The 18,336-nt window shown below is 40.9% G+C and overlaps 1 protein-coding gene across 8 annotated transcripts in view; it reads right to left on the minus strand.

The window, feature by feature from the left end:
* Positions 1-18,336, minus strand: part of SLC4A11 (solute carrier family 4 member 11) — a 166,135-nt gene that overhangs the window by 88,608 nt on the left and 59,191 nt on the right. For 6 of the 8 annotated variants that reach the window (XM_075128139.1, XM_075128140.1, XM_075128141.1 and 3 more), the window contains exons 4-5: positions 5,535-5,581; positions 1,092-1,323 (exon numbers count right to left, since the gene is read on the minus strand). In XM_075128139.1, the coding sequence (XP_074984240.1) occupies positions 1,092-1,323; positions 5,535-5,581 (279 nt within the window). The remainder of the gene's footprint in view (positions 1-1,091; positions 1,324-5,534; positions 5,582-18,336) is intronic. The other 2 variants (XM_048846387.2, XM_048846390.2) reach the window with 1 other exon arrangement.

The following is an 18,336-nucleotide window of genomic DNA, read 5'->3' on the forward strand; positions in this document are numbered from 1 at the left end:
TCACACCGAATTTCTGGAGAAGAGGAACTGCCTCCTGTCACTTTCATTTGATTGTCAAGTATCAGAGGGGTAGCCGTATTAGTCTGTATCCACAAAAACAATGAGGAGTCCGGTGACACCTTAAAGACTAACAGATTTATTTGGGAATAAGCTTTCGTGGTTAAAAAAACCCATTTCTTCAGATGCATGGAGCGAAAATTACAGATGCAGGCATAAACATACTGACACATGAAGAGAAGCAAGTTACCTTACAAGTGTAGAACCAGTGTTGCCAGTGCCAATTCAATAGGGTGGATGTGGTCCACTCAATAATTGATGAGGAGGTGTCAATACCGAGAGTGGGAAAATTGCTTTTGTAGTGAGCCAGCCACTCCCAGTCCCTATTCAAGCCCAAATTAATGATGTTAAATTTGCAAATGAAGAGAATCTGCAGAGCTACATATATTCCAGACTCCTCGTTGTTTTCATTTGACTAAGAAACAATGTTAAATGGCTCCAAGGGAAGTTCTGTCCAGGTCTCCTCAACTAGTTAGATATTTGCAACCACGCAGAATTTCAGCGGAGCCATGGAGGAATTCACAAGCATGTGTCAATTTGGGTGATTTTAGGTTTAAAGAGATTCCCATTGCAAAGTGGAGTATTTCTGGGAGCAAGCGGTACCAGCCCCAAAAGGGACTCTAACAAACACCACAAACAAACAAGCTCAATTACAGAAAGAGAAATATTCGAGACCAAAGGGTAATGAAATACAAAGAGCACTTCAATGCTGATGATGACCCATCCCTTCAGACTGAACCAATATGACTTAACTTAGACACAAAGTCAATATTCCAGTTTAAGTATAAAACGTATCTTAACAATTCAGACAGACACAACATGGGATAACTCAGCTACCACATTAATAAATGACTCAGATATAAATGTTGCCAACGACATGACACACAACATAGGAGCGTGTGGTCACGGGGAATGAGCAGTGAATATAAGCAATAATGAAAATGATACAAAGCAATTTAGATGATGTTCATAAGAGTCAAAACATGCAGCTCAGATAAAAACTCCACAGCTACAATAAATTAAGAGGTAGTTACCATTCCCTTCTCTGGGGGCTCCTGAATCGGTGAATAAAGTGCTCATTATTTTGTCAAAGTTGCAGCTTGGCTCCGTGTTATCAGAATCTTCAGCAAAGTGTTTCAGCATTTCTCGAAGGACATCATCCAAGGAGGTTGCTGTCTCATCCAGTATGATGATAGCTCTAGCCAGGAACCCATCCAGGTCACGGTGGGCTCTGACTTCTTCCTCAAAATTCTTTAATTTCAGGTACTGCGTTACGGAAAGGTTCTCTCATTAGATGTTTCATACTCACACTATATGTACCAATGAACTACCAGAGCACCCTGACCGCCTGTACAGTTAGCCACACATATGCAGTTTGTTCGGGCTGTAAAACTGACACAAATCTGAAGATTTTGTGCCACACATCCCACGGGACAGTAGGAGTTCCACAGAATCCCACTCGCAAGACAGGAAAGTCATAGAGACTGAGAACACAACCAGGCTTGACCACAGCCAAGCAGCAGCGCTGTGATAACTCCGTAGGTTATTTTTTTGTTAGTTAAATAATTCAGTTATCATTGAACTAAGGACCTGCAGTTCCAGCTCACGTCAGTGGAAATTGCGGGTGCTTGTTAAAAGAAAAAAATAATCAGACCACAGTATGTACACAATCAAATAGATACTGCAATACATTTACAATTCTACTGGTGCTTCAGGCAGAGTTCTGGCAAAAGGACATATATAAAAATACAAATTTTAAATACTAGTGCTAAATGAATGGTTAAGGTTCCTAAGTCCCATTTTCAAAGAGTGATTTAGGCCCATAGGAGTCTAAATCTGATCGTAAATCAACCAGATTTAGGCTCCTAAGTCACCTTTGAAAAAGTGACTTGAGCACTTTCAAAAATGTTACCCTATATCCTTATTGTTGGGGGTCCACATTTGTCTCATACATGACAAATGCAACCTCTTTTCCTTTTCCATGTATAGATTAATCAACATGTAAGTAACATTTTACTAATGACTTTAATTATCAAGTTGTCAGTACAAGCAACACATCCATTGCAATGAACACTGTTTTACTTTGCATCAATCAATTTCTTACATAGAATAATTTAGACAGAGAATGTGTAAGTCACAATGGGATGCTTTATGCTGGAATCTTCCTAATGAAAACTGAAAAAGCCTCATAACAAGATAGTGGTTATAAGAGGAAGAAAAAATAATTCTTTATACTCCTAAAGTGCAATTACAACATTGCAAAAACCAAGTTGTCTTCATTGTAAGAGGGAAACAAAGAGTCTTTGAATGTGTTGTGTTTACAGGAATGAAAGAACATAATTAAAATTGCTTTCCCCCTTCACAAGTGATATCCATGGCTCCACAGCCAACAACAATAAATATGAATTATCAACCAGGCCCAAAAGGAGTTTTATCTGTTGGGCTACTGCTGCTGTGGTGATTACATCTGCTCACAAATGCTGCAAGAAAGTTTCAAAAACGTGTTCCAAAAATTTATTCTCAGGAGCATTATTTCCTAGTTTTCCCATTGCCGAGGTTGCTTCAGGCAATTCACTCAATTGATTGGGGTTCTCATAAGCAGGTTCAAATCCTGCCAACAATATGTTTGGCTTCTTTGATTCTCATGCTTACAGTGCATAAGATGATCACCAGCTGGAGGCAAGAAGTATTTCCTCTCTATAGATGGTAGAGGACTACACGAATAGCTGCATTATAGGAATTTATGTACTCCTCTCATGTATCTGCCATGAGCCACTGTCCAAGACTGGATACTAAAATATGCCTCAATAGAGAAAAAGCAAAGGCATTGGTCCATTCCAGAGAACGGGCTGAATTGAAAACACTTCAATAGCAAGATGACAAGTATCCAGTCTACAGCTGTAACTTGTTCAACTGGAAAGCAAGCATTAAGAATTTAATTCTTCTTTAAAAATCACTGCAATATACTCGCAGATTTGAATGACAGACAACAGCTAGTAGTGATCAATGCTCCGCATGCAACTTGGACCAGAGAGAGATTTAAAAAAAAAAAAAATTGGAAAAACAGATCAGTTCTTTCTTGACATACCTGCTGAGAAAACACATTCAGCGTTCTGATTTTCCCTGCCAGTAGCTGATGGCAGAACACCTACAAGAGCATAAGGAAATGCTGCTCTGCTGTAGCTATCTGTGATGCCATCACCTGTCCCAGGGGAGATCGGAATCTGCCTGTGCATTCTAGCAGGTACAAGGCTTTGGAATTTACCTCAGTGAAAAGTGGCCAGTCTTTAAATGACTCACCAAGAGTCACGGCAGGGGTGCCACATGCCCCCAGTCAAAAAGGTCACAACATATCACGTTTCCTCTTCTTTATGCCCTTCTGTTGGTCTCCCAACCCCCCTCTCCCATTGCACTGCTACCCCTCCATCCACTGCCTTCAGGCGTTCTCTTGTCTTTGGGCTATACAAAGAGAAGGGGGGTTCCAGCCGCAGAGGAGGAGACTTTAGTAGAGGACAGTGGCACTTGCATCACCTCCGTCAAAAAAAGAAATTAAGCCAACTCTGCCTGCTCCTGATTGGTGGGGAAGGAGGCACACATTCAGCCAGCATGGCAGGTGGCTGGCCGGGGAAGGGTGCCCTGAAGGACAGCAGTGTCTTTCAGAAAACAAGACGGTGACAGCTCTGAATGCGTTCTACCTGGGGACTTTGGGGCTGCAGAGAAGGGTTAGTGTGGGAGAATGGCAGAAAAGCAACTCCTCACCCCTAACCTGAGCAACCCAAATAACGTGGTGGCCCGTGACTTGCAAGATGCTTTGAGTGCGGACTACTCCGGCATTCACAGTGAAGGAAGCAAATACCGAACAAAAGTGAGAATCCAGTTAAAAAAAAAGGGGAGAGGGGAGAGAAATACATTCATTCTCTCTAGGTCAGTAGTTCTCAGCCCATGTGACATCCTCAGGGCCACACATGTAGTGTATATATTGTGTGGATGCACCCTCTCCCCCCTTAAAACATGGAGAACTGCATGTGCAGCCCACAATGATAAACAGGTTGAGAACCACTGGTCTAGGTGCATTTATGTCTCTTACACCGTCACATCTGAGCACAGCATCACAAGGCCTCTGAACCAGTCCTCCTCTGGGGTCAAGCAAATTGGCTACAGAATCCTTAGCTAATCCTGGCCCAAGTAGATATGACAGATTGAATAATAAATAATGGTAATTATGCCCTAAAATCCTTTAAATGCTACCTGTATACAAGTAAGTGAGCTACATCTTTCAATTCAAAAAGCAAACTGCTATATATTCATTGCTGCCTTCCTTTTGTTTCTTCTTTCTAAAAAGAAACTCTCTTTTGTGGTTATAGTTTGTGTTTTAAGAGACTATTTGTTTTATTCTGTTTACCACCCAAAACATTTTTGGGTTTTTTTGTGGAGAGGGGAAATCTTAAACCATTTAAACCAATTTCCAAACATGGGTGCCTGAAGTTAGGCATCTAAATACCTATTTTAGGTATGTAAATGCTAAATTAGAGTGCCTAAACACGGATATGGTTTCAAGCACCTAAATCAGCATTTAAGTGCCTAAAACAGGCACTTAAGTGTCTAAATACATATTTCTGCACATAAAGAACACAAACTTCAAAATCTGGCCCAAAATTAATAGGTTTAATAATTATATTCACGTAACCTATTGGGTTTTGAAGGGCTAGCGAGTCTTACTTCAGAGCTCGTGGGCAGGTGGGAAACTGGGGAATGAGTCAAGAAGATTTAAAGGAACACCACGAATTTAGACTGTCTTTCTCAGTTTCCAGATCCCTCCGGATTGCCAAGATTCTAGATTGTAAGTGATATGGGTAAGTTTCCATTTCCTTTGCAACACTCTTTCTGGTTGATTTACCTATTTATTAAAATTGTTTGCAGTAATGCGGTTTCTATATGAATTTTTTCATTTCTCTGTTGGCACTAACATGTTATGGCCTCATAACTAAGTGCAAAATAAACATTATTCGACAATAATCCTCTTTGGCTACACTGCTTCAAGGGAGTTCACTCCCGCTAAACCTCCTGAAGGCAGATCTGATTAGCTGGGATAAACAGGAAACTGAATCACACAGTTACAATGTCTATTGGGTGCTTTTGTTTTTGAGTCTGAGGCAAGCTAAGGAGATTGTACTGCTGTGTGTAGGCGTGGACCACCTTTCAGGCAGTTTCATGAGAGCAAGTAATGAATTAATATGGCCCAATAAGAAGGATATTAAATGTTGATGGCAAAAGAAATTGTGTTTGGAAAAGGAGGACAGTACATGGCTTTTTGGAGGTAAATAGAAACAAAGGTATTCTGAGAGAGCAAGGCATTTAAATGTCTTCTGATTAGGCCAGAAAGAAGAAATGATCAACCTTACTTTTTCTATTAACGTGTTATGATTTACAGGAGCGAGTTAAAAAGGATTAACCAGGTAAACAGAACTGCAACTTACCTTTCTAGATGTATGTAATAAAACACAGCCAGCACTTTCACTTTCTACTGGAAAAGAATTTGAGAAAAACATTACAATCATAGGTATCTGACAAGCAACAGGCATCAAATGAAAGCTTTGCAAATATGCTACAATATAATGTAAGGTGAAAGTTTATCATTCTGCTGACAAATGAAGCTTTTTTTGGTCTGACATTGGCAACATTTAATAACCTTTGCAGACAAATTTGTGACTGCAGCAACGAAAGAGCTATTCAGTGTGCAGAAATTTTCTTTACTATTGAAATCAACAAAAAAAATGGAAATAAGTCAGCAAAATGCTTCAAGGTTCTGCAAAAATATGATTTTTTTCCATTAGTGACAAGATTATTTTCACCTAATCCCCAATCCAGTAGGTAAAATATGTAACTGTATCCCATGCATCTGTCTCTCATTCAGGTTTACTGACAAAATATTTCAAAGGATCAAGAATATTTCCTCATTTAGAATCCAACCATGCATTCACAGTAATTAATGCAAAAAACTCCCACTTTGGGAGCAGTTCTGACAGACTAAGTGACATGATGACTTGGAGACAGGATGGGAAAACACCACCACCACCTACTTGTAAAGGATCGAACTTTATGGCATTACCTTGACAAGACCAAGCACTGCAAACTATTCTTGGAGTTTTTGTAGACTTATTTTGTCTGTAATATTACACACATTAGATACCAAAGTGATAGGAAACTTATGAACATCTAAAAAGGCACTGAGAAAGTCATTTTTATGAGATTTTGTATTCTAAATTCTTACCTCTGTTTGCTAGCCACACAATATATATTAAAGCAATTTTTAATTGGTTGCCTAAATTATGGAGAACTGAAAAGCAAAGCATAGGAAATTCCTACTCTCAATCCTCTCCAAACAGCAAAATAAATTAATAACCAATTAAGAAAATTTTGCATATCTATAGCTCTTGGCATGAAGTAGGAAATACTCTAGACCTCCATACATTTGCACTGTAGTATTAAAAATAAATTAAAAAAAGTATTTACTTCTTGTGTACCAAGTAACAAGTAATTTCCCTTGTATGTTAACCAAAGACAGTTGAATGGCCAGTGGAAAAAATGTCTGCCCTATATTTCAGAGGTCTGAATTCATATCTGTCGGGACTGCACTTCTGTTAAAAATTCCTCCTTTCTTCTTCACAGTACCAAAAGCACCACTGTATTTTCAGTACTTGGTTGTTTTAGGACACAAAATACAGTGAAAATGCAGAAACAACTCTTCCACATTGCCACGGAGTTCAATGGAAATACGGAACACGTCTTTGTTGAAGTAGCAAAAAGTGCAAGAGAACTTCTGTATGTGGAGCCGTGACTGCGTAGACTGCAATCAGGGCCATTAAAAGCTAGAAATCTTTTCTAAATTGGCTGTTTTTAAAACCACATCTTTAAATGGCTGAACTGCTTCTATTATCTTATTTTTATATGCAAAATATTTTTGATCCACTCCCCCCTCTCATTTACCAGCCACGTCCTCAACTGGTGCTCTGCTTAACTCCATGATCTTCAGTGGAAACAAAGCTGATTGACACGAGCAGTGCGGTCCATCGGACATACAGGCTATGTCTTCACTGTAGAGTTAACTTGAGTTATCCATGCGCTAGAGAGAGCTGCCACTCTGTGGAACAATGGAGCTACAGAAAGCGAATGGCTCGGTGCACAGAATGGTTTTATTAGCAGCTGACAAGTTGTGCACAACTGAACTTTAGCCTATTTTCCCCTCAAGTTAAAAGCACTCCCACACTTGAGTTAAGGGTTTAGTGTGTGTGGATGGACCTCGAGTTGGGGCAACACGTGAGTTTACAACTCAAGTTAACTCTACAGGGAAGACAAGCCCGCACATGCACCCCTTTAAGCACAGTGAAATATTATAAGGCAGTTCAGATGTCATAACTACTATTTACCATAGAAACTCTCGGAGTGCAGAGGCTACACCCATTTCTTTCATCAATCAACTAGTTATTAAAGTGGAATTAACTTTGAAGTGTTATAGATTATGCAAGTCCCTATATGAAAGTTATGATTGTTAAAATATCTTTGCCAGGAATATTTGATTTATAAGTCATCTTTACTTAAAAATGATATGTAGTATAAAAGGGTAAGCCCTGTGACCAGAAACAATGAGCAGTTTCCGTAGGCTTTTATATTCGCTCTTCATTATTCCCAAATGCTTTCCCTTTACAATACCCTCCACTGACAGTCTAATTACACAGGTAGAAGTGTGCTAGAGAGACCTGGAATCAGTAAAAATAAAGAGGAATGCAAAAGCTGAAAGCATGCAATTGGTGGCTCCAGTAAAAAAAACAAAACAAAAAAAACAAAAAAAACACCCAAAGAAATGAAGTGAGACTCAAAATAAAGTATATCTGTCGGTGTTTGATTATCTGCAGTCTGTCCTTTGCTCCATCCTTAAGGATGTGCATGAATCTAATATAATTGAAGTTACCCTTTGTCACTTCATGACCCTCTGTTCAGCTCATCTACTAACTCAGCAGTAAACCAGTCCAATTACCATCAGCAATTCTCTCAAGTAATCTTCTTGAATGAACTCTTTTGCTTCATCATCAAAAGCATCTCTGATTACATCTTCTGGACCAGGGCCATTTAAACTTCTCATCAAATATCCTAAGGAATGTATGGAAGTTTTATAAGGCCTGGAGCCTCATTCATCACAGCATCCAAGCACACAGCTTGGATTCTTTCCCAGGAAAGGAAGCATATCATGCAAGTCTTCCTTGTTAATAACACTGTCCTGATCGAGCGGAATTATTGACTCTGATACTGAATGAAAATAGCTAACACACTGGGGCACATGTGTTGCAGGAGCTTCTTAGTGGCCTTTGTCTTTGTGTGTTTTCTTGGATTACTGGCTCTTGGTGCTTAGATACCCCAGTGATGGGTATCTAGGTAAACAGACTGAGCAGACACAGCATAGAATTAGAGCTAGACAGAACGCATCAAATTAGAACTAATCTGAACAGCTGGAGGCAGTTACATTAAATAATTTCATACAAAAAACAGGAGGATGGGGGGGGAAATAGGATTTTAGAAAATATCTAAGAATAAAAAAAATATACCACGGTCATTTTGTATTTTCATTTCTATTTGTTATGCTCCTCCTTGCTGAAAATAAAATTTTAAAAATCCCGAACAAGAATGTGGTTTGAAAATCTGTTAGAAAAATCTAATAAATATAGTACTTTCATTACCTCTACCTATCTCTGCATGTAGCAAACAGAAACCAATAATAGTACAAGGATTCTAACTTTGCATTTGTTAAACTGTACTCCAGTTTGTCTGGAGATTTTTATAAAATTAATTAATACAAATCAGCAAATAAACCCCAGATGTACATCAGAACCTGTGCTTAGGTATCACACATTATGATTTGTATGATATTCAACACGTGTACTGGTTTGCTCAGATTAGCTGTGAGAAGTTCATCGGGAGTTTAAAATACTATTACAGTGACAAATTGCACCATGTTGAATTCGCACTTGTGGCTTTGCATATGGGCATTCAGAATTTCTAGCAGAGCACCATCACTGTAACAAAATGAGAAAAGCATTATCTAGTACCTAGGACAAAGTCTCTTTCCAACCATCAGCAGTGGCAAGCAGACTTTAATAGGACAGGTTAGCTTCTATAGCTTAACAAGAATGGGTCTGATGTGACAAAGATTCATAAATAGTATGCAAAAAGGAGTACTTGTGGCACCTTAGAGACTAACCAATTTATTTGAGCATAAGCTTTCGTGAGCTACAGCATCCAATGAAGTGAGCTGTAGCTCACGCTCAAATAAATTGGTTAGTCTCTAAGGTGCCACAAGTACTCCTTTTCTTTTTGCAAACACAGACTAACACGGCTGCTACCCTGAAACCTATAAATAGGATGATTTGATGTTTATTGTGACATTTACTCTATGCACCTGAAGGCAAAGTTCTCTCTGCATAACCTGCTAACCTCCCATGATCGGGACAACCTGGAAACGCAAAAGAAAGTTTCCGATTTCATTTTTAAAAAGGAACTGCTAGAATTTTCCCATGCAAAGGCAGCCTTGAAAACAAACTCATTTAAAATGAATGATAGGTTTGAAAGCTTGTCCCATGCTTGTCACTCGCTTTCTCTAAAGCTATTCATTTACTCAAATTTCCTCCCCCCTACTATGCCCCCAGGACTGGCCTTTGGGGTCTGCAAAAATCACAACCACACGTTTTTGGGATGTCTCCACATTAAGGGACAGTGCACAAGTTGTATGTAGACCCACTCTAAGATTTTAAGATCTTTGGGGAAGGAACTGGCTTTTTAGTACAGCAGCCACAGCAAAAGGGTCCAGAACCTGATAGACTGCTCCAAGTGCTAGCATAATAAAATAAGTCAACTCCAGCTAATAAAGTTGAGCAAAATAAGAGCAATTTCATTATTTTCTAGTTAAAAGTCTTATTTTCAGTTTTTGAAGCGATAATGTTTGGGCACTTAGACAAAAGCTAATAATTCTGCATCAGGGCTGGTGATTTCCCCCCCAAGGACTCAAACAAATTAAAACACATTTCTAACAGAGTTGGCACGAACCCTGGACTGCAGCATCAATGGCCATCCCACCATTTTGTAGTTTGTAGACAACACTTTTGTGGGGGCACTGTGAGCGGTGACAGGAACTCAACTCACACCACTGTTCTTGAGAGGGGCGCTCAAATGGCTCTTCTGCTTTGCTGTTAGCCATGAGTATTCACTCCATGACTTAGCTGAGGGCCTCTCATTTGCAAGCTGGTCGACAGCCAGCATTAGAAATCAGGAAGACAGAGGCTCAGGTTTTCAGTGGTGCACTAACAGCAGCAAACGGACAAGGGATAAAGGCAGTTAGCTTCACAAGAACTTCTCCCTCCCACCCCCAGTGCAACTCTAATTGTGACATTTGGATTGGGCATTGGGGAGAAAAAATGAGTTTGAGGATTTAAACCCCAAATAAAATCAGAGCCCCCTAGTAGGGTTGCCAACTCTGACAACTATTCCAGGAGCCAGTAATCTCACCGTAGAAGGCAATTAGGTTAGTCAGGCATGACTTGCCCTTGGTGAATCCATGTGAGTGTTTCTGATCACTTTCCTCTCTTCTAAGTGCTTCAAAAATTGATTTCTTGAGGACCTGCTCCATGATTTTTCCAGGGACTGAGGTGAGGCTGACTGGCCTATAGTTCCCCGGATCCTCCTTCTTCCCTTTTTTAAAGATGGGCACTACATTAGCCTTTTTCCAGTCATCCGGGACCTCCCCTGATCGCCATGAGTTTTCAAAGATAATGGCCAATGGCTCTGCAACTGCATCCACCATCTCCTTTAGCACTTTCGGATGCAGCGCATCCGGCCCCATGGACTTGTGCTTGTCCAGCTTTTCTAAAGAGACCCAAACCACTTCTTTCTCCACAGAGGGCTGTTCACCTCCTCCCCATGTTGTTCTGCAGAGTGCAGTAGTCTGGGAGCTGACCTTGTTCGTGAAAACAGAGGCAAAAAAAAAGCATTGAGTACATTAGCTTTCCAAATGTTGTGTGTACCGTTAGCTAACTGTTGTAAAGCGCTTTGGATAGAAGCGCTATATTAAAAAAAAAACAACACCTTAAAAAACGTTTTTTTGTTTTAGAAATTTCAAAGCACACAACTGATATTTTAATATCACTAGCCTAACCTTTTTAATGCGATGGATGTGCCCTCTCTCCGAGCTGAGGCTGGGAAGTGGGGGTCTCTCCCCGGCAGGCGCAGCCCTGGAGCTGGGGAAAGTCACCTTTTTTCTCTGGCCTCTGCAGCCCTGCACATCCCAAATTCCCTCCACCCCCTCTTCTCACCCCACTGCCTCCTCCCACCTACCCCCTGTTCCCCCCAAGGCCACCACCTCACCTAGCACGTGCATCTTCTCCAGGGTCCAGGCACCTAATTAGTGGAGCCACTCCCGTTCCACTAATTAGGTGGGCCGCCTGGGTGCGCACTTTAGAACTATCCGCGGAGCCCAGTTTGAGAACCTCTGACATAAGCAATGACCCTGCCCCCAAATAGCTTACAATTTAAGAGCCATAACAAGTGAATGAGAGAAACAAGTGAGCTTGGGGGTGGGGGAAGGTCGCAGGGTAACAAATCTAATGGGATGTGCTTAGTTCTTAGCCAGGTGAACACAGCTCACTGTCTGTCTAGCTGTTAGTTTTGAGGGAAAACTGGACGGTGAGTAAGGTGTTGGCTTGATCAGTTCTGACTGGAAGTTTCTCTCATAGAAGGTGCGGGAGAGGGGAAAAAGCACAAAGGTACTTGTGACTAGAGAAAGACACCACCCCACTCCTGTTATTAACTGAAACGTTCAGACACAAGAAACTATGCAGAGCCGATTCTCTTGAAATAACAGGTTCTGATACTTGCAAGAAAAATCGTCTACTGATCTGGCCCTAACCCTTGTGCTGGAAAATACTCCATTTAAAATGGTAATCGGCTCAAATAGGGCACTAAAGAAACCTCTCACAAATACACTTGAGCTCCCAGCCGCCTCCAAAGCAAATCCGCTGTGAAGGAGCTAGAATTAGCACATACCTCTTGTATAAATGCTTGCCTTAGGCACAAAAAGAGGGTGTGTGTGTGGGGTGGGGTGTGGAGGGGGGGCGGTTAAGTTTGTAAACAGTGCTTTGAAAATACCTTGATCAGGAAGCTCGAAGGGAAGCCACCCCTCTCCACAATGTGACAACACAATTGGTGTGTCCACTTTCCATTATAGTATAGGAAACCCTAAGAGCCCAACATCCCACACTGACATCACACTTCTAAAATAGGAGTTATCAGATGTAATCCCTGGGTCAGCATTGTGCCAGTAGACATAAAAAGGCCTTTGGTATTCATGTGAGGAAATGTGACTATTGTGTGTAGAAGGATACCCAGTCAGGCCCAGACCACTTGTCTCTGGCCACTACTCTCCCTGGAATTCCTTGGCGCCACCACAGCGTTCCCCATCCCCTTTTTAAAAAAAAAAATTATCTTAACAGGGGCCTGACAGCATGCTGGAAAGCTGTGTTTTGCTAGTAAAGCAGCAGGCGAGTGTGTGCACGCGCGTGTGTCTCTGGAGTGTATTACAGGAAACTGTTGGCTCTCGGTATCTAGGAATGGTCTATTGTCTAGAGGGTGGAACAATCTTTATAATTTCTTGTGAAGTGTAAATTGTGTTCCATTATTATTTCTAACAAAGCCACATCCTTCCTTCAGATTGATTTTTCACCAGTCACTAATAACCAGGAATTTTTTCCCTTCAACTTTCAAGCACAAACATTCAGGCTCCTTGTTGCAGTCAGGGGCATAAATAAGTATTTGCAGTTATGAAATGTACAGTTTGCAAACAGATTATAAAATGATAGCAACTAGAGCCATGAGGCTCATGAACCTCCAACTGAATGGATCGCTCTGGTTTGAGTTCTCCTTTCTCCCTGGGCATTTTTTGCCTACTTTGATCCTCTATTGTGGCCTCTGTAGCATGGGGTTGCAGGGAACAATGCCAGAGTCTAATTCCACAAGGGTGAAAGCTCTGTTGGGACCTGCAACTCTTGGATACAGAGCAGAAAGGGGGTGCGAATTCTGTGGAGGACAGACTGCTCCCCACATGGGAGATCAGAGAGGGAAAGTGGGGAGAGGAGGAATGGCTTGGACTGGGGCAGAATTGCTACAGAGGCCTATAGAGAAAGCAGGTAAGAAGGGCATTTCTTTGTGTTTATTGTGCATTTCTACCCGGAGATGTAAGTACATTGTAAACTCCTGTGCTTTTATGTTTGCAAATATTCAAGTGAGTCTTGAAAACAAGCCTATAGGAGATCTTGCCAACCCTGTATAACCTCCACTGCAAACCCCTCACAGACTTCCCTACCACCATCACCACCACCACCAGCTCCTGGTCTGAACCTTTCCCCACTTTTCCATCTCCCAAAAAAGTTTTTAAGAACCAGAGTATCCTAAAGGGTAGCAGCGTTGCTGAGATTGTTCTTTTATTCAGCCTGAAGATCACCCCCTCCCCCAAACCTTCCCAAAAAACCTTGTCTACACGATGAGCAATGGCAAGGCCCCAGGCAGACATGAGCAAGTACCTGTAATCACCCCAAGTCCTTCCTACCATAAATAAACACAGCCATTCAACAGTACAGCCTTTCTACCTCTGCCAAAGACAATAGCATCCAATATTCAAATAATACCAGGGGCTGAAGAACGAGTTATATTGGGGGCTCTCCAGCAACCACAAGGAAACAACACACATATATGTGAACAGGTTCAGTGACCCAAGTGCCAAAACTGAGCCAACCTTTAGTATCTGGGCACCTAGACTGATTTAGGCTATGGGTGAAAGCTGGTTTAGACAGTAATGACCGGGCTAGCTAAAAATGAGGGTTTTTTTTTTAAATGTATATTCTATTTTTTTGCTACACCATTCCCTATGGTACAGAATTATATGACAATAGTTAATTAGTTGCCATAATTTTATGGCCCATGCTATGCCCTGTTGCTCAACATTGTTTAATCCCACGCAAAGATATTTTAAAATAAAATTATAGCAAAGAGTATCTAATTATGCATGTACTGAGTTGTATGTCCATTACATGAGGTTATTAACTAGAAGGGTTCGTAGCAGAGCTGTCACCAGGTCCATAATTCTACTCTATTAGTTTATACTTCTTTCAAGCTCCTATCCCCGATGGCTCTTGGTACTTTTACAAGTGCTTATTATTTGTACTAGACTGAAAGTGGGGTGGGTGCCTTATTCTGATGTTCTGGGGATTGCCCAGAGCAGTAAGGAGTTCTGTCACCTCTTCACTTGTAACTTTGGATGCCTTAATGCTGCCATGGCTCAGAGCCAGGATAGCAGTAAACAGCCCCCAAGCATAAAGTTTCACCCTGGCTCTCACCAGCCCACTTTTCCTTGCAGGGTGACCCCAACGGTCCTGCTGCTCTCAAGTCTCCCCAAATCCATCCTTCCTGAGTTCTTGACTAACAGACACTCCAACTTTTCCCCTCTGGTTCATCACCACCACCACCCTCCCAAGGCATGAAACCAGCTCCCCAGACACCAGCTTACTTTCACACACACACACAGACCTGCTTAAGGTAAAAATTAACAAAAAGTGTGTTTAATAGAAAAATCACAGATTCAGAGATGAAATCATAAGAAAAAGCAAATGCATTCAAACTACACACACAAAAAACAAACATAAAAACCCAACTTCAGGCTTTACACTTATATTAGAAAAGGGAATTAGTCTAATATAAAAGTTACCCGTTATCACTGAGCAGTTTTCCCAGAATACACTCTGTCATAGACAGCATCCAGAATTTCACCGACAGCTACCTGCTTAGAGGCTACCCCTCAGAATGAAAACTTCAGTTTCTTTTTAAGGGCTCCCTCCCGGCTTTTCTTTTCTCCTGGCATGGTGATTCATGGTTGCTTAGGGTGGGGAAATCTAGCACAGTTGTTTCCCATTAACCCTAATGGCCAACCATTTGTCTCTTCCTGGGTTATACAATGCTAGGTGCTTGGAGCTAGTCTCATCTGTCTGGGGAGACAGCTCCTCCCCAACCTGGCTGATGACCGCCCCGTTGGGTGGAGGAGCTGAATGTAGCAGCACAAATTATGAGCACCGTTTTATACCTACTCAAATACACAAATTCATAACCACATGTTCAGAGCATTACAGGCTTTCATAAAAGATCTTACTCCACATGTGTTCATACACAACATTGTATACCACCAGTTGAGTCAACTGCTTATGCTTTGGGGTTCGGACACCCTGTTCTCCAATTGGGGTGTCTGGACCCTGACTGAAACACTTACAGAATATCAGGTATATAAGATTCTTGCCCCAAAGAATCTGCAATCTAGAATTTGGACAGGATGAGCACCCAATAGAGGAGACTAGTTTATATACATAACTTAATAGTGACTGCAATCTTGTCTCCTGGACATCTCATTGCGGTTAAATTTATTTATTTATTTATTTATTAAAGTTTGCTTCATGTCATTAGTACTGCAAAGAACTCCAGGTACAGAGGATTAAAATATTATTCAGTCAAAATGAAAATCACCATGTCTGATACCTCTTCAGCAAATGGCTAGCACAAGAGATAAGTGTCTCATCATGCATTACAGATGATAGATCCAGGCTCCCTCTGAACAAGGGGTGGCGTGACATCTTGGAAAGGGTTTTGCAAGCTCCCGTTCAGAGATTTATATTCTGACACCAAAAGGGACCACTGTGATCATCTAGTCTGACTTCCTGCAGAAAACAGGCTATAGAACTTCCCCAAATTAATTTCTCGAGTCAAGCTGCTGTTCGCTCAGCCACTGCCACTGGCTGCAACAGAGGTTGTATGACAAAATAGCCCGACCCACAAGAAAGTTAGTCACTGAGTAAGTTACCAAGAGGTTTATTATGCTTTGACAAAATAGTTAAATAAAACAGTGAGCAAAATCCAGGTATAGCTGTCTTCTATGCTTTTAGTAGTATTAGAGCCTTAATCATTCTTATGAATCTTAACTTCAAGGCACAGCTGGAACGGTTACATAAAAGTATGATCTGAAGTCTGTACATGTAACCTAGATTCAGAGCTTCCAAGGCCAGACAAGACCATTGTGATCATCTAGTCTGATCTCCTGCCTAACACCGCCCACAGAACTTCCCCAAAATAATTCCTAGAGCAGATCTTTTAGACAAACGTTCAACATTTATTGAAAAATTATTAGTGATAGAAAATCCACCATGACCCTTGGTAAGATGTCCAATGGTTAATTACCTTCCCTATAAAAAATTTGCACCTTCTTTCCAGTCTGAATTTGTCTAGCTCCAACTTCCAGACAGTGAATTGGGTTCTACCTTTCTCTGCTAGATTGAAGAACCTACTATTAAATATTTGTTCCCCACGTAGGTACTTATAAACTGTATTTATGTCATCCCTTAACCTTCTCTTTGTTAAGCTAAATAGACTGAGCTCCTTGAGTCTATCATTATAAGGCATGTTTTCTAATCCTTTAATCATTCACAGGGTATTTCTCTGAACCTGCTTCAATTTATCAACATCCTTCTTGAACGGTGGACACCAGAACTGGACACAGCATTCCAGTAGTGGTCTTACGAATGCCAAATATAGAAGTAAAAATAACCTCTCTATTCCTACTTAAGATTCTCCTGCTAGACAAATTCAGACGGGAAATAAGACTTTGTTTTTTTGTTTTTGTTTTTTTTTAAAACCATGATAGTAATTAACAATTGGAACAATTTACAAAGGGTCGTGGTGGATTCTACATCACTGATTTTTAAAATTGGGATTGAATGTTGTTTTCTAAAAGATATACTGTAGGAATTTTGTGGGATTCTCTAGGATGTGTTATACAAGATATCAGACTAGATGATCACAGTGGTCTCTTCTGACCTTGAAACCTATTAATTAATTAGTCATTTGGCCCTCCCAACAACATACGTGGTGTGGATTATACACAACCTGTGTGAACACAGGATAGTTTGTGCTGGCCAGCCTAGAAACAGAATAGCTAATCAAAGGAAGCAGAATCATCTGACCACTCTTCTTGGAGGTACACAATTAATTATCCAGGATTAATGTGATTTGCTTACTAAAGCTTCCGTGTTTATGATTAGAGCTGGGTGAATTTTTTTGGACAAATTAGTTTGCTGAAAAATGCAGTCTCAATCAACCCAAAGCTATTTGCAAAACTGAAATGAATTCAAAGAATTTTGGCCAAAAATATTTTTCAGGACTTAGCTCCCATTCACAACATGAGAGGAAGAGGTGCCCTACTTGTAAGTTTTTAGCCCCCTGGTTAAGACAGTCACGTGGGAGGTGGAGACCCAGGTTCAACTCCACCATTGGCTTGATCTGGAGAAGGGCTTTGGACACAGGTCTCCAACACAACAGGAGAATGCCCTTTCCACTAGGCTCTGGGATATTCTGGTAAAGGGGCTCTCAATCTCTCTTGTTGAAGTTGTTCCACTTGGTATAAACAGTCATTGGAGCAGGGATTTGAACTTGGCCTCCCACATCCTACACGAGTCCCTAACTACCAGGCGAGAGTCATTCTCACTTCTTTTGTTGGCCCAATGGCTATTCATGGTCATTCATAGTGGCAATTTATAGTCAATCATAATGACTGTGACAGGGCAAGACTGAGATCCTAGAATGGATTTTTTTTCCAATTACTGGGTTTGTGGATTTTTTACTTTCCTCTTTATTTTTTGAAACGGCAAGCAAACCTAGACAAATCAGTTTTTTGCCCAGAACTATTTATGATGTGCCAGTTACATTTGCTGCCATGAACGTGACAAACGTATTTGAAGTTACAATTGCACAGAAATGCGACACAGATTTATCAAATGAAGACCTGACCTTGGAATATGTGAATACATGTAAATCCTGTGTTCTGTTTTATCACACATTCACTTATATTGGATGCAGTAACTTTATGCATGTTTCTCCCTCTCTCCTTTTATATATTACAATAAAAATACAAATTAGAAACAAGACAACAGAATACAAGAGTGACATTCAAATCAGAAAATGCCATCCCGCTAATTAACTACTCTTACACCCACAGTGTCTTCACAGACACTACGTCACCCTAACTACACTGACATAAGCCCTAGGCCTCTTGAGGAGATGGAGTTATTACGTCAGTGTAGAAGGGCACTTACATCGGTGGGAGCATGTGTAAGCTGATACACATTACACAGTGTGTAAGCTGATACA

The sequence above is a fragment of the Caretta caretta genome, chromosome 4, assembly GCF_965140235.1.
Source record: "Caretta caretta isolate rCarCar2 chromosome 4, rCarCar1.hap1, whole genome shotgun sequence".
Taxonomy (NCBI): Eukaryota; Metazoa; Chordata; order Testudines; family Cheloniidae; genus Caretta; species Caretta caretta.